The 26097-nt window shown below is 38.6% G+C and overlaps 1 protein-coding gene across 4 annotated transcripts in view; it reads left to right on the top strand.

The window, feature by feature from the left end:
• The window catches only part of NDNF (neuron derived neurotrophic factor), a 43791-nt gene extending 20967 nt beyond the window's left edge, over positions 1 to 22824 (top strand). The window contains exons 2-4 of one of the 4 annotated variants that reach the window (XM_038399670.2): positions 17381 to 17569; positions 18912 to 19036; positions 20569 to 22824. In XM_038399670.2, the coding sequence (XP_038255598.1) occupies positions 17382 to 17569; positions 18912 to 19036; positions 20569 to 21962 (1707 nt within the window). In that variant the 5' untranslated portion in view covers position 17381 and the 3' untranslated portion in view covers positions 21963 to 22824. The remainder of the gene's footprint in view (positions 1 to 17380; positions 17570 to 18911; positions 19037 to 20568) is intronic. The other 3 variants (XM_038399669.2, XM_038399671.2, XM_038399668.2) reach the window with 3 other exon arrangements.
• Positions 22825 to 26097: the final 3273 nt, after the last annotated feature.

The raw sequence follows: 26097 nt of genomic DNA, 5'->3' as shown, positions 1-26097 counted from the left end.
TTTATTCTAAAGTTAAGGAGGATTTGTTGTTAAGAAGTTTTTTAAAATTACCGTATTAAAAATAAGTATATTTCAGGTTGCATGAATAAAACAAATAGAATTTAGCACTATACTTTGGTGGTTTTTTTTTTTTAACTTAATTTAACATATGGAATAATCAGGCATTTTAATCCAAAATATCACATGTTCCTTGAAAACATGGAATATTTGAGATGGAATGGCTGAGAGCAGAATTTGTAAAAGAAGCATATCAGTTTAAGAAAAAGAAGCATTTTCAAACTTTCAGTCAAAAATAACAAAGCAATATAATATTTCCAAAAAAATTCGGACAACTGCCTGTTTCGCTAGAAAGCTCTCAAAGTTCCTAACTCCCTGTATTACAGCATGTATATACAGTGGGCAGTAAATATGCTTTCATGGAAACTTATTCTCACTCGGTGATTCAGAATTGTTTGGGATATTGTTAAACCTCTAAGGGTATGCGTACTTTGCACGCTGTGCCTGGGGCCTGTGAGACTGGGCTTGTGAAGTCGGTGTTTCCAGGCCCGTGCTTGAGTGTCTACACTGAATTATAAATCTAAGTTTACAATTGCTTCATCTGGGTTCCATAGCCATGCTGATATGTCCATAGTGCATGAAGCAGACCTTCTGACTCTCGTCTGTAGCTCGAGCTGCATCTACACTGCAAAATGACAGGGCTTGGACCCAAGTCACAGCAGGATCCAGGCTCTAAGCTACCCGCTAACAAAGTGCTAGGACCCAGATCTGCGAGCTTGCTGACCTTAGTCAGACTCGTATGTATATAGATAGAAGGAGGGGCTTGGGCTCAAAATGTACAACAGTCATCTCGGGAACAAAAATTGACTTGAAGCTCTTGGAGATATTTGGGGTCTGATTCTGACCTTATTATCATCAGTGTAAATTAACAGTGATCCACTGAAGTCACATTATGGTAACGCGTTCATATAACTAAGACCAGAATCGGGTTCTTTTCTAGTTAGGTTTTTAGTCCTAAATTAAAAAATAACAAACAGACCATTCATTTATTAAATCTTTCTCTATTTGGCAGGATGGACTTTACATTCTGACAAATGTAACATTAATAGACCCTGAAATCCTATCATCGGCAGCCTACTCTTTTTCCTGATAGTGAAAAAACATTTAGGCAGGTTTCTGAATCTTCATGTCTGGTTACAATAACAGACAGCAGTAACTAGGTCCCCTCTTTAATTTTACAATACCCACATTAACGATAAAACAATTTGTGTTGATTAGTAACTTTCATCCAAGGATCTCAAAGTGCTTCATTAGTTAAGCCTCATAACGTCCTTCTGAGGCAGGCCTTTGGCCCTTCTCACAGCTCTCATCTCATCTTCTGCTTCTGGAAATTTGAAATTCCTTTGACACACATACCAATCATATCTTAATCCGGAAATAATAATGCAAGACAAGAAAGAATTGAGGCAGCTCTCCCACTGCCTAGTCTCTACATATGTCCTCAAAATCCCCCGTCTTTGCCAGAAGCATGAACATTCTGAACTTTGAACTAATTAAAGCCTCTCTTCCAGAAACTCTTTTCATTCTCTCTCTCTCTTTTAAAGCTGTGTTAAAACTCACAGATGAGGAGGTGGCATGAATGAATATATAGAAGGTCTGAAGACTTCCAAATTGTTTCCATGGCCATTCACGCAGAACAGTCTGACTTATCTGCCTGTATGTGTTCCTTCTGCTTTTGTTTAGAGTAACTACATAAAGAACTAACCTTTCACCTGCAAGGCTAGACAAATAAACACTAGACCAGCAGCAGAGTGAAGCTGATATCTATCTCCTTGATAATCTGATTTTGAAACCCCCTATCACATCTCTGTATTTGACCATGACAGTTTTGAATACCTCTTAGCACTCATGTTTAGATCAGAAGTCTTTTCAGTCTCAGCAGAGTTTTTGCAGCTTGATCTCATAGTAAGTACATGACGACTAGAGCTGTTTCGAAAACAGACACGAATAAATCAAAAAGCATCACAGTGACTCGGTCAATGTACTCAAGCCTCAAATATGTCCCCATCCCATGTCACTCTTTTATCTGGTTCTAGTCTCAAAAGGACTCTGGAAGGAAAGTTACAGTATCTTAAAGTCAAAGGACATAATTGCCCCTACTTATACTTCTACCTAGGAAGGAGCACAGAGGAAAGGATGTTATTCCACCAAAACAGTGTGTGCAGCCAGTGAAATCGTCATGGGCAGGTCTGGGCTTGACAGCGGTGGTCTAAACTGCAGAAAGGGCCACAAATGCTTACATAGGAAATTTCCCTCCAGCTACTCACTATATCAAAATTGTGCTGATACTGAAGGAGCTCACAGGGAAAATAGGATGGGTTCAAAAGATGTTAAACTAAGCAACCTAAGAAAGGAAAAGAGCATATGCAGGGTTAATATGAATATCACACTGTTTGGTCTAGCACTCTCAGCTGTGTTCTTCCACTCACACCCCACATATACCACTTAAGGCTCACCCTCAAGTTAGAACTCTGAATGCAGACTGACCTGTGTGGGTGGAGTTTCAGGGTCTGCTCTTTGGACACAGTTTCACCATATGGAGACTAGTACCTTCTCTGTTGCCTGGATTCTTGGTCCTGAAAGCATGGAATGAAGCAGCCTCCTTCTAGCTACTTAAGAGCACACTCCATTGCCAGACACACCACCTCTGGGAGTGTGGTGTGCAGGTCATTGTCTTGTGGCTCCTCTGGGAAGTGAGCACATCTGTTTTTCCTGATAACACACTGACTTTTCGGACAGTACAGTAGCTTGGAATACTCCATGTCTGGGGAGTAGCTATGGGAATAATATCAGTGCACTCTTTTGGGGGCTGAACTCCCCCTTTAGATGACCAAGAGGTGCATGTTGCTTGTTGTTTTTCTCTGCCCTGTACAGAGTGACTAGGCAGCAAGCACCAGTTCCATACATTTTAGGATTCACAACTCACACACAACATGGCCAAGACTTTGCATGTCTAATGTTTCAGCATTTCCCTACTGGGAAAACAAGAGAACCTCAGAAACATTAGAAGTTGAACATTCCGGAGGTGGAATAGGGTGGTCTGTTCCTACAGCTAAAATGCTTTGTTTCTGGTATTATTTTGTAATGCTGCTGATGCATCGTTAATAGAATGATATAAAAATACTGTAGACACAGATAATTTGCATTGATAAAGAGGACATTAATGTTCATAGCTATTGAAGCTCTTTTTTTCCTGTGGCAAAGCAATTATAGCAGAAAACATGACAACTGGGTTCCTAGGTGTTTGGGTAATACAAATAATAATTGCCAGGGAAAACATAATGGTCAGCACAACTAGGGAAAAGAACCTAAAAATAAAACAATCATCCCCATCTGGACTAAATAGAGACACTTATAGGAAAAAAGTCATCAATGGTGAAACAGAAAGTAGGTCCAAACCTGCAAGATTCACTCATCTGACTAGCCCTATTGACATCAGTGAGACTACGCATGTGAAGGAAGCCCTGTGTGACTAATGCTGAAGAGGATGAGCAAGGGCTATGAGCGCAAGTAAAGCTATGCAAGACCCACCCCCTCCCCCCCCAGTCCAGATGGGGATGCATGTTTTGTTTTTGGGGTGGTTTTTTTTCCAGATGTACATATCAATGAACAAAACAAATAATGCAAAGAATCTCCCAGCGAAGCTATAGAGAACTTAATCTACAACAAACATTCAGAGAAGAAATAGCAGGGCTAACAGTTTAATTTATATTATGGGCATAATTGTAAGTTAAGGACCATGCTGTACTCTTGTTCCATGTTCATCAGCATGCATCTGATGAAGTGGGTTTTAGCCCACAAAAGCTTATGCCCAAATAAATTTGTTAGCCTCTAAGGTGCCACAAATACTCCTGTTCTTTTTAGAACTCCCAATGATTTCAGCTGTAGCTGCACCTAAGGACGAAAAGCTGCATGGCCAAGAGTGTGACATTTTTCAGGAGTGATGGGAATCAATTTAGGGTTTATTGACCTTGACGGAGTCATGAAAATTCTTTGTTTCTGTAACTGTGGATGATGTCTGAGTGTATAAAGAAGGGACCATCCCATCCCTTCAGTGCTGTAAGCATTGGTAGAGATATGTAAATAGTTGTTAATATTCTTAGCACTTGCATAACACTTTTTCCCATTTCGTAATGCTCTAATACAGTCCTCCTAACAACACTCCATTTTATAGCTAGGGAAAATTAGAGACAGAATTTGTAACTAATAACAATAAGAAGCAAATAATTAAACCATCAGGCATAGCATTTGGTCCCATATTACTTCAGTAAGGATTAGTAGGGATACTCTCATGCCTGTGGAGTTGAAGGTATATAATGTTAGAGATGAGCCAAAATTAGGCTCATAAATTCAAATTCAGATTAGATTTTGTAATTTTGGATTCTGGTAAATGGCTGAATTAGAAATACAAAACTTCTGTAATCCAGCTGTATAACTTATATTAATGTGCCCAGTAAAGAGAGGTCCTGACTCTCAGCTAATGTAAATTGGCATAGCTGAGGATCTGGCCCATACAATTCAGATATATCCAAAAATAAGGCAGGTGCAATGCAGAAAACAGTAAAACAGGCAAAATTATAAATTTAAATATTTTTTCCAAAATTAAAGTCTCCCCATGCTCCCAACTACTTAATAAACTACTGAGCCTTCCAGAATTAACAAAAAGCCAGTAGCTCCAGTTTACAGATGTATTTGGAGAGGGTTGTCTGTTAAAGTTTTTGCATTGTGCTCCATGGCTAGTTCACTATTCCAAAGGACAAGAGTTCATGTGAGAGCCATAAACAAGCCACCCATACAGGACACTGCTTCACTTGCATTTCAGTCACTGGGTTAATTACCATGGAAGCAGGGAGTAGCCTACTGGATTCATGCAGTGTGGTATGGGCCATTACAAAGGCTACTGCCCTACTGCTTTGCTCTTACAGCTGAGAGATGGCTATTAAGTGAGCTTGTTTGTTACCACACTGGGTGTTCTGGATGTTTGCCCTAGTAGTTGTTATCTCTTAGACAGGAACCACTTGTCAACCACTGAGAAACAATAACCACAAATGCAAGGTACTGTAAAATTACAAATGAGAAATTTGAGTAGCTATTCAAGGAAAACAATTAAGAAAGGAGGGAGAAATAGCCTTTGTGTGCTTTGCAGACTCTTCATAAAATAGTGGAACAACCTGTCCCTACCTCTGTAACCCACCAAAAAGTAATATAAAAACGTGAGGAGTTTCACTGCACTCACAACTACTATGCACAAGACAAGCACTCCTGATGTTACTCACACCTTTGTAGACTCAGCCTCTTTTGCAACAGGATGAGATGCAGAGGTAATTCATATCCAGATTGGCCCTGCCCTCCCCTGCCTTTGTGCCCTACTCCTGCTTTGGTCCCTGTAAATCACAGAGTTAACCTGGTTTCAGAGTGGTCGCTGAGTTAGTCTGTAGCAGCAAAAAAAACCCAAAAAAAACAAGGAGTACTTGTGGCACCTTAGAGACTAACACATTTATTTGGGCATAAGCTTTCGTGGGCTAAAACCATTTCATTGGATGCATGCAGTGGAAAATACAGTAGGAAAAAATATATATACACACAGAACATGAAAAAATGGGTGCCTCCAGACCAATTAATTAAGGTGGGCTATTATCAGCAGGAGAAAAAACGCATTTGCTCCAATCCCTCAGACAGAGCCAAACACCTACAAGACCTCTATCAAGCATTCTTAAAACTACAATACTCACCTGCTGAAGTGAAGAAACAGATTGACAGAGCCAGAAGAGTACCCAAAAGTCACCTACTCCAGGACGGGCCCAACAAAGAAAATTAACAGAACACCACTAGCCATCACCTTCAGCCCCCAACTAAAACCTCTCCAACGCATCATCAAGGATCTACAACCTATCCTGAAGGACGATCCCTCACTCTCACAGATTTTGGGAGACAGGCCAGTCCTCGCTTACAGACAGCTCCCCAACCTGAAGCAAATATTCACCAGCAACCACACAACAAAAACACTAACCCAGGAACCTATCCTTGCAACAAAGCCCATTGCCATCTCTGTCCACATATCTATTCAAGGGACACCATTATAGGACCTAATCACATCAGCCACACCATCAGAGGCTCGTTCACCTGCGCATCTACCAATGTGATATATGCCATCATGTGCCAACAATGCCCCTCTGCCATGTACATTGGCCAAACCGGACACTCTGTATGCAAAAGAATAAATGGACACAAATCAGAGATCAAGAATTATAATATTCAAAAACCAGTCGGAGAACACTTCAACACTCCCTGGTCACTCAATTTCAGACCTAAAAGTGGCAATTCTCCAACAAAAAAGCTTCAAAAACAGACTCTAACGAGAAACTGCAGAATTGGAATTAATTTGCAAACTGGAAACCATTACATTAGGCTTGAATAAAGACTGGGAGTGGATGGGACATTACACAAGGTAAAAACAATTTCCCCATGCTCATTTTTCCCCCCTATTGTTACTCCCACCTTCATGTCAACTGTTTGAAATGGGCCATCCTGATTATCAGTATAAAAGGTGGGGTTTTTTTCTCCTGCTGATAATAGCCCACCTTAATTAATTGGTCTCATTATGATTGGTATGGCAACACCCATTTTTTTCATGTTCTTTGTGTGTGTGTGTGTGTGTGTGTGTGTGTGTGTGTGTATATCTATAATCTTCCTACTGTATTTTCCACTGCATGCATCTGATGAAGTGGGGTTTAGCCCATGAAAGCTTATGCCCAAATACATTTGTTAGAGTTAACCTGGAGTCACTCTGTGCTTCAGTGCGCATGCGCTCTCTCTCTCTCTCGCTCTCTCTCTCCCCCTCTCTCATAACTCCCTGTGGTACTCAGTCCTTTTATTTCCCCCCTGTTCTATAAACAACCTCCTCAGCTGCTGGCAGCTGCCAAGGCTCAGCAAGCAAGTGCTCCAAGGCTACTAAACATGGTTCAAGTAACTATAGTTGCTAGTTTACACAGGTTGTTGTTGGTTTCTTTATGTGGAGTACTTTCTGAAGATCCCTCTTACCTCCAGTCACAAATCCCAAAAGACTGATAATGGCATCCAACAAGAAGTGTAGGTCCTGTTAACTTCCCCAAATCTCTGTTTGGCTTTTCATGCTAACTTCAGACCATTCTAAACATAGTCACCATTGATAGTCCAGGGTTTCTGCAAAGGCATTTGGTCCCATCATCATTCAGAATTGCCCAAATCTGTGCTTCTATAATAATAGTGACAAACTTGACACTAAAAACAATAATATTTGTGCTATTTGTAATCATGCATCCATAGTTCTAACCTGTTATTACTGTTGCTGAAAAATCTATCTAGAGAGTAACATAAACTGTGCTAAAGTAATGCTTAAGGTCTAACTAACTTGATCTAGGGAACAGTAATATCTAATGATTACAGAAAAGGATTGGGTGCCAGAAGATTTAGATTCTATTCCTGATGTGCACTGTGTCCTTGGCCAAGTTTCTATACTGTGTGCCTATCTGTATAATGGGGATAATATTTCCTCCCCTTTGTAAAACACCTTGAGATCTTCCAATGAAAGATGTGATGTAGCAGCAGTATTTTATTATCTCGTTGGCTTACTCCCATAATAAGTAGTTTAGGGTTTGAGCCAAAGCCCATTTAAGTCAATGGAAAGACCCCCATTAACTTCAATGGGCTTTGGATCAGACCTCTAAGAAGCATTGTGAGATCAGTATTTGACATGGAAGAGGGAGGTAATGAAGGAGGTCGGGAGTTAATGAGCTTTGATTTATTTTTTTAAATTATTTTTAAAAGAAGTTGAGGGCTTTTGTAAGGTTTTTGCAGGATGAGTGAATATGATGGTAACAGTTGGACCAACTTTTATCTAGTCTGCAAAGTGAAATCCTAGGCTGCATTGGAGACTAGCAATGAGCAGGTGCTCATCATTTTTATTACAGTGACATGAAACACAACTCTCAAGATGTGCTCTAATTTCTCCAGGGAATTAGATTCTCTCCAAAGAAAGCTATACAAAAAAGCCAATTCATAACTGCAGTGCTGTGTGGGTTTGCAAAGGGATTATTGCTAAACGGGAGACCAGATTCTCCTTTCACTTTCACCAGTGTAAACCAGAAGTGACTCCACTGAGTCACACCAGTGTAAAATTAGTGTGAATGAGAGGAGAATCAGGAACTCTGTGTGTGTGTGTGTGTGTGTGTGTGTGTGTGTGTGTGTAATGTCTTTCCTCACAATTTACCTTCCCAGAGCTCTAGCCTTTCGCTTTTGATGGCAGTATATAGAGGCCGAAATGTGCGGGTTCACCTCTCTCTGTAGCATCAGACTAGCTGGACCAGTGGTCTGCTCCAGAATGGCAACTCCACAGCAGTCATAAGCTATTGTAATCACATGAAAAGTGGAAATATAAATCTTAGTTTAGAAAAATAAATACTCCTTATAACGTTTGATATTTTCAGTTCTATATTTCCATGAGTATTTTTATTTTCCTTTTCACCATGCCTACACTGAGACATTTCCTGAATATTACTATAACAAAATCTCATCACTTTGCAGGTAACATACTCTATTTGTTGCAATGCAAGTCTCTAGTGGGGTTCAATCAATTGAAAATATAAACCTGACCTTTATTGTATTTTTATTTTTCTACAGATTTTTCTTTTGTATGCTACTGTGATTTCCTTTGTTAAAACAACACTTACAGCAAAAGAAAAACAAGGTTTAAATTTGAACTGTAGGAGAAGGTCTCTTAATCCACAGATGATTGACATGATGGATCCTAAAAGGTTCAAAGGGGCCATTATAGTCCATTTTGTCAGTCTGGACTTAGGGAGTTTTAAACCACGGATTATGGAAACAATAGTGCATAAATGCTCTTTCCCCCACAGTTATAGTCTGTCACACTAATGAAAGATCAGATGTTAATCTGGACACTGTGCTGCACAAGCACACTCACTATGTGTATTAAAAATCTTATGAGAAAAGTAAATACTGTGCATGCCCTCATAGCTGGTTTCCTTTGTTTGTCTTTCTAATCTATACTTCTGAACAAAGGGACAGATTCTGAAAGGTGCCAAGCACTTTCTTCAATAGTCCATGTGAATGGAGTGCGGGGAGAGGAGGGAGAGGGAGTTTGCTGAGCACCTTTCACAAGACCCTGAGCACTAAGAGGATCATACCTAAATATGCAAAGTTCAACTTTAAAAAAAGACAGATACTTGCTGGAGAAACAAGTAACCCTTCCTCAAGTAATTTGAAAATACAAACTGTCCATTTTTTCCCCTTATATACTAATATCCAAATACATTTCAATCAAATTTGATAAATAATTTTTAAAAAATGCTCTGTAGCTGAGACTTTGTATTGTTCTCTGAGAAATTTTTTGCAAATGAGTTATAAAACCCTAAAAAATAGGAGTTTATAATGGAAAAGCTTGTAGATCCTTAACACTAGTGTTCCTATAATAAGTCAGAGCAGACATAGCATGTCCTTCCATTTTCCAAAGCTACGTTCTCTTTACAGTTAAATCAGATTCTACAGATTTATTGTCAGATGTGGCATGGTTAACACAAAGGAAAAATGAATGCTCTCAATTTTAAAAATAGGACATAGATTAAAAAAAGTTAACCATTCACAGAATAAAAAGAAAAGAAACACAACACAGGAACCTCTGTGGCAGTCTGTGCCTTGAAATTATCCTCACTAAATTACAATCATGCACTTTCCACTCCTTGTAATTAAACATTAGGTTTTATTTATTCCAGATGCATTTGCTTCAAGTAAACCCAGATCCTTTTTTGTTATTGTAAATCTCTTACAGGACTCTGTGACCTGCAGACAGTTGGGGAATAAAGGAAATATTTTCCATAGATAAGGCATTTGATGATGGTTTTGTGAATAATTTGTGTATTAAATTTATGATCAATGCAATTTGTTTGGCAAATCTCTATTGGTCAATCTAATATTCATGCTATCTTGTAGGAGAATAGTGTGTATATTTGTCTATATACAGACCTGTGTGTGTATGCAGTAGATGTGCAAGGAAATCTTTTAAAAAGTATTTATTTTCACCTTTGCTCTGACCACAAACAGCAAAGCAAAATGGAATCGCAAGCAAGTTTCATAAGAGACTTGTGAAAATCCAGAATCCTAAGGATAATATAATTAATATCACATCTCTTACCATCCTCAGTAGATTAGTGAGTTTTAATAAGTTTTTTTTATTCATTCTGCTCAGTGAATGATGTTTTATTTGCAAATAAGCATGTAGTTTTAGATCTGTCCGAAAATGTTTGAAATTCAAAATTTTTAGATTGAAAAAAGGGTCAATTTGTTCACAAATTACAGTGCAAAATGTGTTCCTTTTTTCAACCAGCTCTAATCTAAATAAGTATGTGTGTTGTCGGGAAAGACAATGTGATGATATAACTAATTTAGGGATAACCCCTGGCTTTTACAGAAGAAATTCCATAGACCTGAAAACTGGATGGGATCAAGCTGGAAGCTAAAATATGAAACATGCACTCTGAATTTTGGGAGAAGTCTCCATATACTGGAAACTGCTACCCCTAAGGTTTTATTTCCAGGTTTGACCAAAGTCAGGAGGAGTCTATTTTTGGATCTGGTTCAGATGCAGCCCAACATGTAGACATTTCTTACTACCCGCTGATCCTGCAAGAATACTACCATTTTGGCTCAATATTTTGTGAGAATATCTTGTATGGTTTTGTTGCTGTTGGACCTAAACTCTAATCTAGTTTGGCCACAAACACAAATTCAAAACACAGGCTAAACAAACCTGAATCTAATCCAGATTCAAACACAGAGACTGATTTCTCCCATCATTCTTCCCTTCCCGCTCTACTTTAAAAATACAAATTATCCAGATGTTCGTATTCACTTTCTGAGCCCTAAATATATAGGTAAACTGCAATTATATAAATGTTTTGAAGACCATCCAAAATATTTATGTAATTGGAGTTTTGGATAAATGAGATTGCTTGTTTGCGTATGAATTTTGCATTCAGGAGACAGACATGAGTTATGAATAATCACAAACTGGATGATCGGGTTTAACCTATATAATTTTCATGTGAGTGTGTGGTTTTTGTTCATAATAATACACAATGTGTCATACAATATTCATTTATTATGGTATTTTTGAAGGAACAGTATTCTATCTGTCTATCCATCAAAAGATGCCTGCCATTGTGACCTGTAAGCTGTTTTGTTTGCTATGTTGAATTCACAAATTAATAGTATGCATCTATTGATATCTTTAGATAACTGTTCAGAAGCTTATTCATTTAGCCCATTACACAGTGTAGCCAGGTGTTGTATTTCTATTAGAATGAGTGAATATTCAAATTGTTTTAAAAGCTGTTAATTTTTTCAGTGGTAGTGCTCTTTTTAGTCTGTAAAAAGAAAAGGAGTACTTGTGGCACCTTAGAGACTAACAAATTTATTAGAGCATAAGCTTTCGTGAGCTACAGCTCACTTCATCGGATGCTGTAGCTCACGAAAGCTTATGCTCTAATAAATTTGTTAGTCTCTAAGGTGCCACAAGTACTCCTTTTCTTTTTGCGAATACAGACTAACACGGCTGCTACTCTGAAACCTGTTTTTAGTCTGTGTGTTCTTTCTGTATATCTGTCTCTGTTATTCAAATGGTGACTTCTTTTTCTTGTCCTTCAGTGAGCTACTCGTGCTTGCTTCACAATATTTTTCTTCTTGGCTTTGTAAATTAGGAAGATTGGAGGTACGGCGCTGTAAGACTGACAAGTGGTCCCCTTTCTTTTTTGAAGTTAGTGAAAAACACCATGTCAGTATTTGCCTTGCTGAGGATCAGCAGCACAAGCCATGTCTCCTGATTTCCTGTCTTCCAGTTCTAAATATGCAGAATTAGAGATCATAGTCACAGAGGCAACCAAGCATCACATTCACCTCCAGATTCAGGCTCTCAGCTGGAGAGAGAGCTGCGGACGGGGGTGGGGAAAAGAGAGGTAAAGATGGGCCATTAGAGGGCACTTTTGCAATCCTAGAGAAGGAAAACTGTGTTTATTATTTCACTTAGGACTGTCTACTCTAGCTTTTGCTTAAAATCAATGATAAACAACAGGCAAATCCTTCCTGTCATCAGGAATATATCAATAAAATATTGACTCTTGCTTTAAAAACCAACCAACCAACCAACCAAAAAGTAACCAAGATAAGCCTGCAGAAAAGGGAATAAAAGGTATTTAGGAGGTGACACAGCCAGGAGAACAAGAAGTCACACAACATACTTCAGATAGTTGTATGGTTTCAGAGTAGCAAAGTTTAGGCCTCTTCTTGTACATGTGTTCTAAAAATAAACCAGAGTCTGACCTGGTTATACAGAACAAATAAAAACATTCTTGGTTGAATGTTTCCAAGAAGTGGGGGTGAAGCGGTTTGGCAATAATTATGCACTCTCAAGCAGTAAATGAATTTTAAGAGAGATGTCATCAAAATCAATGGAATTTCACCCACCCTATGCCAGTGATGAATCTGACCAAAAATAAATTTATAAGGGGATAAAATTAGAAGGATTTACTGTCACAGTGCATATGTTGTGTGAGTAATCTGTATAGGGTGTAACTCAGCCTATGCCAAAATGTAACTGCTCTGTTGTATAAAATTCAGTTAATTAGGTTTAGTGTGAAAGGATTGTGCAAAATAAGTGGCTTAAGTTTTCAAAACCAAATAGTGATTTTGGATGCCTCAATTTTTCCGTGTCCTGTTTCAGAAAGTATTGTCCATGAAAATTAATCCCCTTTAAAGTACCTCCGGTTGGCTATTTGAAAATGAAGGTACCTAAAATCACTGCTCACCTTAAAGTATCAAGGCAAGGGATTTCTTTTTTCATTTACAATTTTAAAAGATATATGAAGCAGGCCAGTGCTGTCTTCCTCACTCAGGTAAAATTCCCATTGACTTCATTAGGTGTCATGACTGAATAAGCACTACAGAACTGAACCCAACATATCTCTAGTGTTGTTTTTAATCCAAGGAATACTTTGATAATTAGATACAGAAAATGAAGGTAAAACTGAATCTTTTCTACCTCTCCAGTTTTTAATGTTGACAACCCATCCACAAAGGTCTTCAAAGTGGATTGCTTAAGAAGTGAAATAATTTAAGAAGTGAAGCTTAGTCTAGCTAATCCTATAATCAAAAGTAGTTTATTTTAATAAAGGTTAAATTGCATTGGAGCTGACACTGAGAATATACAGTATTGGGACATCGGGGGGTTCATTTAGAGGACGCTGTATTCAGAAACTGTCAGCATTTCTTACCTTACCATCATCTGCTGTAATTGTTCTGGTTAAATCAGAATTCTTCTCCCCATTGGTTGAGGATAGTACTTGAAACATCAATAAACAAAGTGCTTCGTTACACCCAGAACTCATCCTACATGATATAAGGAAGGAGTTTTCTGCTGACTTTGGTGATTCGAGTCCGCAAATATTTTGATTTACGATCTTTGCTTCCAATGTGTCAAATGTCATTAGCTTTGCTGATAAGTATAAATGATTCAATCTGAATTCAAGAAAATAGGAGCAAGTTAGGATGAAAGTTTTTGACAAATTTTGGAGAGACTGAATCATGATTTGTCTATAAACAAGGCTAAGATTTTGTCCCAGAGGTCATGGAAGTCATGGAATCTGTGACTTCCAGAGACCTCCATGATATTTTTGCGTCAGCCCCGGGGCTGCAGCTGTCAGCTGGCAGGGCCCCCTGCAACTCCCAGCTGCTGTGGGGGGGTAGGAGGCACCCTGCAGCCCCGAGCCGCCACTGCGGAGGGTAGGGGCTCCCTGCAGCTGCCATGTGCAGCAGAGACTCCCACAGCTCCAAGCTACTGCCGGCAGGGGGATCCTGCAGCTCCCAGCCAGCGCGGGTGGCAGGTGAAGGACCCCGCAGCTCCCAGCCACCCTGGGCAGACCCCACAGCTCCAAGCTGCTGCCGGTGGCAGGGGGGACCCCATGCTTTCAGTCACCATGGGTGGGGAACCCTGGAGCCCCAGCAGCTGTGGGTGCTGGACCTTCCTTCCTCCCTATTTTCTCATAGTTATTTTTAATTAAAGTCAGGGACAGGTCACAGACTTCCGTGAATTTTTGGTTATTGCCCATGATCTGTCCCTGACTTTTACTAAAAATAACTGTGACAAAATCTTGGCCTTAACTGTAAACAGTAATGGCGTTTTCTTAAATAAAGCACCCGAGCCTTTTCCCTCCCAAAGTGCTTGGCACACTGCAGCATAATAACAATATAATTAAAAATCAGTGAAGAAGAAGAAAACATGCATTTTAAAATACTACAAGTGATACATATGCTGTATTGTAAGCTCTGCGAGGGAATTGTGATCACAGAACCTCACGGTCGTGAGGACATGTTACTGTTATGAGGCTATCACAGAATAAATAAGGGGGCAACCTACTCAGATTGTGCAGCTGAAAAATAACCATGTCTAACACATTAACGGCTTTCCATAGAAAGGGTGTGGTGAGAGTAATGTGTAGCTTTTTAAACTTACTTTGATGGATCCCAACCTTTTTTCTGAGTGCTCTAAAAGGGGCCTTGAGACCATACCAAGATGAGTCATCCTTCTGAAGGAAAAATATGCAACTCTGTGAGATGACTCCACTCTCACTCCATTTTCTTTCCTTCAAGTCTCTTTCCTATGGATTTTCCCTTGGGTAGTGGAGTGTTTGGCCCTAACTTTAGGGGAAAAGAACATGCAGAGGGAAAACAACACAATGAGGAGTAGAGGACTTATTTGTAAGGGATGACAAGACTAAAATTAATCAGATGATGATGGGATTGGTTAGGTTTGCTATGGAGGCATCTGGATGTGTCTGATCTTTTTATAAATTTGGGTTTTGTTATATAATATTTTCTCCCTCCTCTTAACTTCTCTTATATCCAGGCCTTCCACTTGTGAGCCTTCCACTTGTGAGGAAGTGCAGCAATAAGGGTAAGGAGTTGAACTGGAATGTAGGAGTGGGAGAGGATGGTAGGCAGGAGAGTTGGAGTGAAATCCAGGGAACGGAAGAGGAAAGGAAGATGCAAAGAACAGGAGGGTACATGAAGGTAGAAAGTTTAAAAGAACAATGTGGATGGAAGGAGCAATTAAATGGCAATGATATTATAGGCAGATGTGGCAATTTAATGGGAACAAGTATAGTACCAGATTCTATGAGAACTGAAGCAATCTATAGTTCTTGCTGTGTATAAAAGGGGAGCTGACTATATCCCAGAGAGAAGATCTCTGAAGCTGTTCTCAGGGCAGAACTGGAGAAGGTGAAGATGGAAAAGGGGATGAGGCCTTGCTTGCGCTCCATGTGGCGGGAGGAGAGAACTGTTGGGACCCAATGTCCCTAAGCAAGTTCTACCAAAGGTCTGTGTGGAGAGAGATGAGAGAGGCTGCCATTTGCCTCCTCTGTTGCCTGCTACCACTCTTCAGAGGGAAATGGAGCCTTTGGTAGACCTGCCCCCAGAAGAGAGAAGACGGAGACCCTGCTGGGGCTCTATAATGTGGAAGGGAGTGAGGGGGAACCCTTGGGATCTTATGTCTTTGGTAGTCTCTGCTGAGGGTCCAATGGAAGAGAACGAGGAATGGGGGGTGAGAGAGAAGGGTGTACACTGGCTGGCAGGGACCTGCATTCAGCTCCTTGCTGGCTGCTGCTGTTCTTTGAGAGCTTGCAGAAGGCCATCCCTTGGAGTGGGAAGGAGGAGGCTTGCTGGTGCTCCCATTGGGACTGTGTGTTTATGTTTTCATAAAGAAGTTGAAGGGGAAGAGCGGTTTCTTATGACTAAAAAGACACATGCTGCTTCTCAAGGAACCGTGGGTTTGATATTTCACATATTCTCTCAGAGAATGATCAAGTAGGGGTAAAAACACTTTGTAAGATTTGATCTAAAGAAGAAAGTGTGTGTTATAAAGATATAATCAACCTACCGTGTAGAATAGAAGAATATTATAAACCCATATACATAGCCCTAGTAATCGTAAGGAAAGTCAAATAAAAATGACAGTACAAACTGGTTACCCAAACTCACTGAAATACACATGGTTTAGGCAGCAGCCTAGAAATCTCTCAACTAATTTTGTAACTTTTATCAAAATATAATTTAAATGCCCTCTATTATTCTTGTAATCAGGCTGTTTTTCTTTTTTTATTTTTTCTGTACCAAATCCATTGCATATTAGATCATGTACTGTACTGAATGGAGAATTTAATTCTATCCCACTGTATATCTAGGGATAGTCGTTACTGACCTAGTTGTAGACATAATAATGAAAGTCTGGTGTTATGAATTATTGTGCCTAATTTGTAAAGGATTCTTTGCCTTTGTGTTTTGGAATTCCCATCAGGCCCAAGGATTAAGCACAGCTGAATTGCATGCTAATATCAATGTGCTTTGAATGTATATGGGATAATATTTCATATTTTCCTAATTCACTATTTTTATAAAGGGTAGTTTGACTGGAAATACTTACTTGTCAAAAGGATTGCTGAGAGTCCAACCAAAATCTAAGGAAAGTGAAGTTGACATAACGTCTATCTGCCATGTGTTAGTGCTCGCTCCCAGGTCCAGCAAGTTATATTTCATTGTGGCAAAACGTCAAATTATAGATCTACAAAAATATGTGGAAGGCTTTGCTCACTGTTAACGAGTAGAAAGAGAGGAAAATACCAGACAATGGACTCATTTTGAAATCAGTGGGTGGGCTCAACTTCATAGAAGTTGGAGATGGAAAAAAATTCTATTTAGAAACTTTAGTCTGTTCCTTACCATATATATTACTAATGCTTGTATAGTTATCCACATGAACTGAAGGCTCCCCTGAAATATAAAGCACATGTGTAACTACTACCATTAGTGTTGTATGTGCATATCAGGAATAGACTAGACCCTTCAGTTTGTATCCTCGCTAAAAAAAAAATATATTTTATTTATTTTTTACAGCTTTGGAAAACGTTTACATATTCTGATACCATTTATTTTAAATAGGATTTGCTTAAGAACACAGTAGGTATAAAGGGCCAGGTCCTCAGCTGGGACAAATTGGTGTAAGGTGGAACACCAGTTTACACTACCTAAGAATCTGACCCAAAGCCATGAGAAAAATATTGCTTTATCAAAATCTCCTCTTTTCTGATTAGATATATATGCATAATACTAAAGCCATACAATTAAAATGAAACAATAATACTGTGTATCAAAAAGTATCAGTTACTAGTGTACTTGTCATTTAAAATTCATCAGACATGAATCCCTTTTGTTGCTGTAGGATGCTCTTGCTCCATTTGTTTGTGTTCTTGCTGCTGCTCCCGCTCAACTCCAAGACACAGAAGTTGCCTACCAGAGATGAGGAACTTTTTCAGATGCAGATCCGGGACAAAGCATTTTTCCATGATTCATCAGTAATCCCAGATGGAGCAGAAATTAGCAGCTTTCTCTTCAGAGATACACCTAAAAGGTATGTTGATTAGTATAATTTATAGGGTTGTTTGTGGAACTTAATATTTATATTTGTTTTGAATTAGAATCGATTTTTAGATCCAAATATGAAAAATACAAATATTAGCTTCTTGCCTCAAAAAATAACCGTGTCTCAGTCTCAGTAGGTCACACTGACCCAGGCTGAACTCCAACCCCATTCAATTTATTTTCACTTTTTGGGGGAGTCCAGAGGCCATACAAACCACAACATTTTTCCTGAAGTAAAGCCACAAACCAAGTCATGGGGGTGGGGGGGGGGGAGTAAAAGGAAACCAATTCTGTAGGGAGTCTTCCACCACCCCATTTTTGTATACTTTTACTGAGACCCAAATACACACACAACAATCCCAATCACCCCACCAAAAATAAAACAAAAAATAACAATGATCTCTAGTGGAATTCTCTCTCTGATATATGGAAACCAGAGTATTAATTTTACTTTACAGTACTGAACAGATTAAACAAGCAATGTGATAAATTGAAGAGAACTAGTCATATCTAACTGAAAAACAAAACAAAAACCAACCAACCAAACAAAAAACCACAAATAAGTCCAGGAATATACATAATATTCAACCAACCACAAATAAAGGGTTGAGTGAACGCTTTTTGATATTTTGACACCCCACTTTGAATTAAGTATGGAGAAAATAAATTTTCAGTCTGGTCTGAAAGGACATTGAAGGAACACATCAAGTGTGAAATCAAATCTATAGGAGTTTTGCCAGTGACTTGAGTGAGGGCTGGATTTCACCTCCAAGTAAAAATTATTGTAGTATAAAACCATCAAAGTCTAGCGCTGATAATATACAAAAGAGAAAACATTGCTTTTCAAGGATTTGTGTTTTCCAGTTTGCCTTTTTTCCTATGTAATAATATCTATGAAAAGCAGTATAAAATAAAAGCAAAATTTGATTGTTCATTTGAAAGCACAAAGTATTTTCACTCACTTTGGGGGTAAAGCAAGAACTGTTTACATGGACTTCATGGTATTTGGTATACCTCAAACACTTAATAAAAGCACTTTAATATGCCAGAAAGAAAGAGGCAGGTGTGTGTGTGTGTGTGTGTGTGTGTGTGTGATTTTTATATATGCCTAGAGGGTCCCATTGTGCTAGACCTGTACAAGCACATGACAAAGAGATGGTCTTTGCCTCAAAGAGCTTTCATCTTAAGTGATAGGTAACATCATATTTGTCCTCATTTACACCTTTCTTGTCTCAGTTACCCCATGAACACCAGTCCAGAAAATTTAATGTCAACTGCTATTTCTTGACATTATAGTTTATTAATGTTATACTTTTGTTAATCTTTCATAGGTATTTCTTTGTGGTTGAAGAAGACAACACTCCCTTAGCAGTTACTGTAACACCATGTGATGCTCCTTTGGAATGGAAGCTGAGCCTGCAGGAACTTCCAGAAGAGGCCAGTGGAGAAGGTTCAGGTAATAAACCAGTGAAAACTCTAAATTCTGGGACTTTTATGGGTCAGAGAATTGATAATGGGAGACTTTCGTCTCTACCTGATTCAAGTCTGCCCAAATCAGTAGTGGTGTGATGCATCGAGTTGTATGGTGTGTGTAACATTTAAGAGGATATCTGAGTCTTTACCGTTTGAATATGAAACCCAACCTTGTATTAGTTTAGAAGGCAGGCAACAGTTAGTGACATGAGGAGTGAAAGAGAGGAATACACTCCCCTAGGGTTAAGTAAAGGAAAAGGTGTCTCTGTCAGTCCTCCAGGTGAGTTTGACACATTGGGATACACTAGTCTCATCTAAAGGGAGCTTCAAGAGAAAGAACTAGGAATAAACAGATCAGAAAGTTTGTCATAAATCTAAGCAGAGAAACGACCAGGGAATTTAATGAAGAGCAGAGGGAGGGAGTATGCATATTTGAAAATAAAACATCTCATTATATATGGAAATATGATAAAGTAAAACTTGGCTTATTGATACCATATGGATTTCATTTGTTAACAAACTGCATCATTCTGAACACTCAGCCTGACCTCCTGTGTAGCACTGGCCATAAAAGTTCCCCCAAATTATTCCTAGAGCATACTTTTTGGAAAAACATCCAATCTTCATTTAAAAATGGTTAGTGATGGAGAATTTACTGGAATCCTTGGTAAATTGTTCCAATGATTACTTACTCTCACTGTTAAAGACAATTAATTTATTTCCAGTCTGAAATTGTCTAGCTTCAACTTCCAGCCATTGGATTGTGTTACAACTTTATCTGCTAGACTGAAAAGCCCATTATCAAATATTTGTTGCCCATATAGGCACTTATAGACTGTAATCAAGTCACATCTTAACCATCTCTTTGTTAAGCTAAATAGATTGAGATCCTTAAGTCTATTACTTTAATCATTCTTGTGGCTCTTCTCTGAACTCTCTGCAGTTTATCAACATCCTTCCTGAATTGTGGGCACTAGAACTAGACACAGTATTCCATCAGCTGTTTCACCAGTGCCAAATGGATTTGAGTTCTCTCACTTCCCTCTCACCCCTAGTGGTGTTCCTTTGAGAACATGCCTGTTGTGGGGTAATAATATGGGGAAGCCTGCATATGGGGCTTCTTTCCAGGCGGTAGCTGTTCTATAAAGAAAGGATGTGATTTTTGGTTTCCAGAACCTTTGGTAGATGCATTAAATACTAAATACCTGTCTTTAAATACAAAGTGAATCAGTCTTCAAAAATGAGCACATACCGTACAATTTCTGTTGTACTTGTAAATAATAGGATCTCTAAATCAGTTTCACTGTGTAATAAGACTCAAGTACTACTTGCTCAAAAGTGGATTGATTTCACTAATGCCTGATCATTATTTATGATTGGAGTATCCTCTGCTCCAGAAACTGTTTCATCTAGCTCTGATATTTTATTTACAAGTAGCTATTAGAGTTTCATTTTCCTATATCATCATATATTGACACATTTTCTAACAAACATTTTTCTATGTTCATATTCTAGGTGAACCAGAACCACTTGAGCAGCAGAAACAACAGATTATTAATGAAGAAGGCACAGAGCTGTTCTCTTACAAAGGCAATGATGTTGAATATTTTGTCTCTCCGAGTTCCCCTTCTGGTTTGTACCAATTAGAACTGCTGTCAACTGAGAAGGATACACATTTTAAAGTATATGCCACGACAACTCCAGAGTCAGACCAGCCTTATCCCGAATTACCTTATGATCCAAGAGTTGATGTCACCTCTCTTGGACGCACAACCATCACATTGGCGTGGAAACCAAGCCCTACAGCCTCTTTACTGAAACAGCCAATTCAGTATTGCATAGTCATCAATAAAGAACACAACTTCAAAAGCCTCTGCGCTGTTGAAGCCAAGCTCAGTTCTGATGATGCTTTCATGATGGCTCCAAAACCAGGCCTGGATTTCAGCCTCTTCGACTTTGCTCATTTTGGCTTCCCTTCAGACAACAATTCTGGCAAAGAACGCAGCTTCTTAAAATCATCATCAAAGCTTAGTCGCCAAATGTCTTCAAAGCCAAGAGTTGACCTGCAGAAGATTTGCATTGGGAACAAGAACATTTTCACAGTATCTGATCTGAAACCTAACACACAATACTACTTTGACATGTTTGCAGTAAATGTTAACACAAATATGAGCACTGCCTATGTTGGCACCTTTGCCAGAACTAAAGAGGAAGCCAAACAGAAGACAGTTGAACTGAAAGATGGGAAAGTTACAGATGTGTTTATTAAGAGAAAGGGGACCAAATTTCTACGGTTTGCTCCTGTTTCATCACACCAAAAAGTCACCTTCTTTGTTCATTCATGCCTGGATGTTGTTCAGATCCAAATTAGAAGAGATGGCAAACTTCTCTTGTCTCAAAATATTGAGGAGGTCCGTCAGTTCCAACTTAGAGGAAAACCAAAAGCTAAATATCTAATTAGGCTGAAAGGAAGTAAGAAAGGTGCTTCCATGTTGAAGATCTTAGCTACTACAAGACCTAATAAGCAGTCATTTCCTTCTCTTCCTGAAGACACAAGAATCAAAGCCTTCGATAAACTTCGCACATGTTCTTCAGCCACAGTGGCCTGGCTAGGCACACAAGAAAGAAACAAATTTTGCATCTACAAAAAGGAAGTGGACAGCAATTACAGCGAAGAGCAAAAGAAAAGAGAACAGAACCAGTGCTTGGGTCCAGAAACAAGGAAGAAATCAGAAAAAATCCTCTGTAAATATTTTCATAGCCAGAATCTACAGAAAGCAGTTACCACAGAGACAATTAAAGGCCTGCAGCCTGGCAAGTCCTACTTGCTGGATGTTTATGTCATAGGGCATGGAGGACACTCAGTCAAATATCAGAGCAAACTGGTGAAAACAAGGAAGTTCTGTTAGTGACCTTGTGTATAGAAATATATGGAACTCCAGTCTGAACATTATCCTACTTTCAGTAAACAGATTGACTACTTTCACAGCTGAGAAGTTGTGACCTGTATTTGTACTGTGTAGAAAAATATCAACTTGTATATTTATGTTTACATAAGTAATTGTCTGGAGAGACTGAGCCTGGTGCTTTCTGACAGCATCTGGCAAGTTGTATTATCATGTGTTCGATGGTCCATGTTTGATGCTCAGTAGATGTCCAAGGTAGCAGGAAACCTTGAAGGAACTTCCATTCTTTTGCTTCCATATTGCATGAACTGCTTCTAAATTATTTTATTACTTAAAAGGCTGAGACAAGTCATTCAACTGCCTTGTTATTCACACACACAACACACACAAACACTTCTGCTTTATGTAGATGGTAGGATTTCTGTAAATTATTTTATAAAGTTTCTTTTAAAATGTTTATATGATTGTAAACTATTAAAATCATGCCCCATTAAAATACAAATTTAAACTAAGTATTAACTGGGCTGCACATGAGTCTGTTTCATTGCTAATGTAAATTCTTATCTGATTGATTTTAATGTTTAAATACTGTATGTATTTCATGTACAAAGTTGTCATACATTATATTCCTGTATATAAAATTAAAAATATTAGATTATAGATTGCTTCTCTTCTTGTCTCTTGGTATTCTAAGGGAGAACTTAGGCACTCTGATACATAAAAGTGTGACCATGAATGCAGTTAGGGCTTGTGTGTTGTTGAGTTTTTAATGAGTTTAGAAAAGGGTGTCTGAAGATCTCTAGAATTACTAATGCTACTGAGGAAGTTTGTTAACATTTGTAATTGAATAAAGGACATTGAAAAAAGGGCAGCTGTTGCAACATTGAGATTACCATGATATAAGAATTAAAAGAACAGGACAGCATAGAAAGTCTTTAAAATATACTTTGTGATTGAAAATAGATTCCATTTTTTGAGTACTGACTGTATGCTTGGCACTTTACATTGTCTCACAATCTAAATTGAATAGACAGTACAGTTCAAAGATATAACATGCCGGATGACCTAATGATCTGAAAATGGTTTACATATGTATTTTAAAATTTTTTTGGCAGATTATCATTGAAAGCTTTTGTCTTTTGGACATATAACACCTTCTGTTTTAAACTGCAGAAGTAAGAAAATCGGGGGATTTTTTCCATTGATTCAATTAATGTTGCTAAAGTATTGCATTTAAATGAAAATATTCTTCAGTTCATAACATGATGAGCCATGGTTGCTAATAGGAGAATTATCTAAAACTTTCTACCACACATATTAAACTCCTAGCTTTAACTTGTTTCCAACCTTTTTCATTCCTTTGGTTTTAAGGTTTCACTTGTTTAGACTCTAATCTTTAGGCTTGTTGTTAGGAAAATTTCTTAACAGTAATAAGAACAAATGGGTAATGAAAAGCATGCCTAAGAGAGGCAGATAACACACTGTCACTGTAGACGTCTAAGAGCAGGTTAGATACAGCATTGTTGGGAATACTACAATAAGATTCAGGGCATCAGAAAAAGATATTCCAAGTGATCATTGTGTTATTTTCTTGTCCTATATTATGTATGGGTGCAAATTGTCAGGCCCAATACACAAGGCAGTGAATGCTAGGGCTCATGCAAGTAAGATCCCTAGCCCCTTTCATCTCAAATGGTTCTCCACAAATTGTGTTCCCCATCTCAGTGCAGGGAATATGGACTTTACTGAACCTTTGGGGCTCTAATAATATATATGGAGCAACCATGGGAGGAAAGAGAGGACCAAATCTATAGTTCCTCAGAAAATTAAAATAAACAAATATTAACTTGAGAGTAGTAGGCATGTTGTGTCATCATCCCTCCCCTTTTATCACTCAATAGAGAAGGAAAAGTCTTTACCAGCATGGGCTGTCAGCCTTTCCCTGTCTGATCACTTTAGAGCTGAAAATCATGTGTCTTTGGCTTTCCATTCTATTTCTTCCTGAATTCTCCCCAGCTGCAACCAGGCTCTGGGTCTTGCATGTATTAGAATCAGGATTTGATGCTATGATTCTATGAATAATACACTGGGCATTTCTTACAGACAAACAAAAATGGCTGTAGTCTTTAATGTGGTTATATAGCAGCTATAGTTACTGAAGTTCCGAGGCCTATGCAGGTCATAGGGCCTCATGTAGTATGAGGCCTAAAAGTGGCAATTCTTCAACAAAAAAACTTCCAAAACAGACTCCAATGAGAGACTGCTGAATTGGAATTAATTTGCAAACTGGATACAAGTAACTTAGGCTTGAATAGAGACTGGGAGTGGATGGGTCATTACACAAAGTAAAACGATTTCCCCATGTTTATTCCCCCCCTCCACCCCCACTGTTCCTCAGACAGTTCTTGTCAACTGCTGGAAATGGCCTACCTTGATTATCACTACAAAAGGTTTCCCCCGCTCTCCTGCTGGTAATAGCTCACCTTAAGTGATCACTCTCTTGTTACAGTGTGTATGGTAACACCCATTGTTTCATGTTCTCTGTGTATATAAATCTCCCCACTGTATTTTCCACTGAATGCATCCGATGAAGTGAGCTGTAGCTTACGAAAGCTTATGCTCAAATAAATAGTCTCTAAGGTGCTACAAGTACTCCTTTTCTTTTTATGAAATCTCAGTTATTAATTGCTTCACTTAAAAAGTTGGCTGTCAGTTCTCCATTAAAAGATATAGGACTTGTAAGGAATAGTGTCTACAGACAGAAGCCCAAATGTGGGACTGGGATAACAGAGCTAGCAAACTCAGTTGTTCCCAGGTGAAGCAGCATCTTTCCTATGTTCCACTGCCCAAAGAGTTTTGTGATGGTTACACCTGCAGGGAGAAGTCACCTTTCTGCAGTTCATTAAACATTCCCTTTGATCTTATAGTGGCACTGCTATTAACAACAGTACACACAGCACTGACCTATTACAATGTATTTTGAAAAGGCATTTTCATAACCATTTTAGGTCATATAGGTACACTTGAGCCTTCTTTCTCTATTTGTACTTGCATCCAATTCACCTTACTCTTCCATGCTTCAAGCATTTCTTTAGCTGGTCAGAAAGTGGAAATTTTCACACACAAAAAAGTGTCCCTCTTTTTTTACTGAAAAATTTCAAGATTAAATTTTTCATGAAAATGTTCACCAAAAAATTGTCCCTTTTTGTTGGAAGAAATTGGATTTTTGGGGGGTGAGGTGGGGACCTGTTCTATTTTTTTTTATGGGGTGCAGCAGAAAGAATGCTTACATTGTTACTAATCACTCTAGTATTGTGTAATGCAGTCAGGTAAAGTAGGCATGAAGGCAGGCTGGTCTCACTTTGGAGGATGGATTGGAAGAAGAGTATGGATGTTTATATGAAAATATATCCATAAACTGGACGTGGAAACAGAGTGGAGATCATTTTAATGTGAAGTAAGTGCTGATGGAAAGGTCCACTTTGGCAGTGCTGGAAAGCAAAGCCCTCAGATGTACTGTAATAGGCAGCAAAACAAACTTCCTTACCATCAGTTCACCTCAACCTTGATCTGAACTGATTACTTCTGAACCACTTTCAGGCTATGTATTTGTCCAGTCTTTGCATTTTTTTGCTGATCTCTGTTCACTGAGAGCTAAAAATGAATCTATTAACTCATTTCACACAGTTCACAAAACAGTTGTTAGATGGCAGTACCTTCTAAACTAGTGTCATGGATGGGATTTGATGCAGTCACCATTCTGGATCCTCTTACTAATTTTCTGAAATATCTGGTATCCCAATTTTTATATCAAAACCTGAATATGAATCACCTCAAAGGTATCACAGATGAGGATCTGTCATGGGAGAAGGAGATTTTTAAAAAAAATCTATATCTTTTAAATCATATGGTTCAAGAGGGAATTAAAAAAAACAGGACTCTGAACCTGGAAACAAGAAGGTCCAAGGAAAATCAGCAGTCTTACTAATAATGCATATAATATCACGTGCTGGAATCTGCTGATGGGGAAGAGCCACCCTATGGGAAAATAGCATATTTTAGTCAATATGGGTGACAGACTCTCATCCAGGAATGTGTAACAGAGAAGATCTACTGTGCCTTTTTTTCATCTCAAGAC

This window comes from Dermochelys coriacea, chromosome 4, assembly GCF_009764565.3.
Source record: "Dermochelys coriacea isolate rDerCor1 chromosome 4, rDerCor1.pri.v4, whole genome shotgun sequence".
NCBI classification, from domain to species: domain Eukaryota; kingdom Metazoa; phylum Chordata; order Testudines; family Dermochelyidae; genus Dermochelys; species Dermochelys coriacea.
Note: the sequence above shows the minus strand (reverse complement) of the source record. Positions and strands in the feature narration are given on the sequence as shown.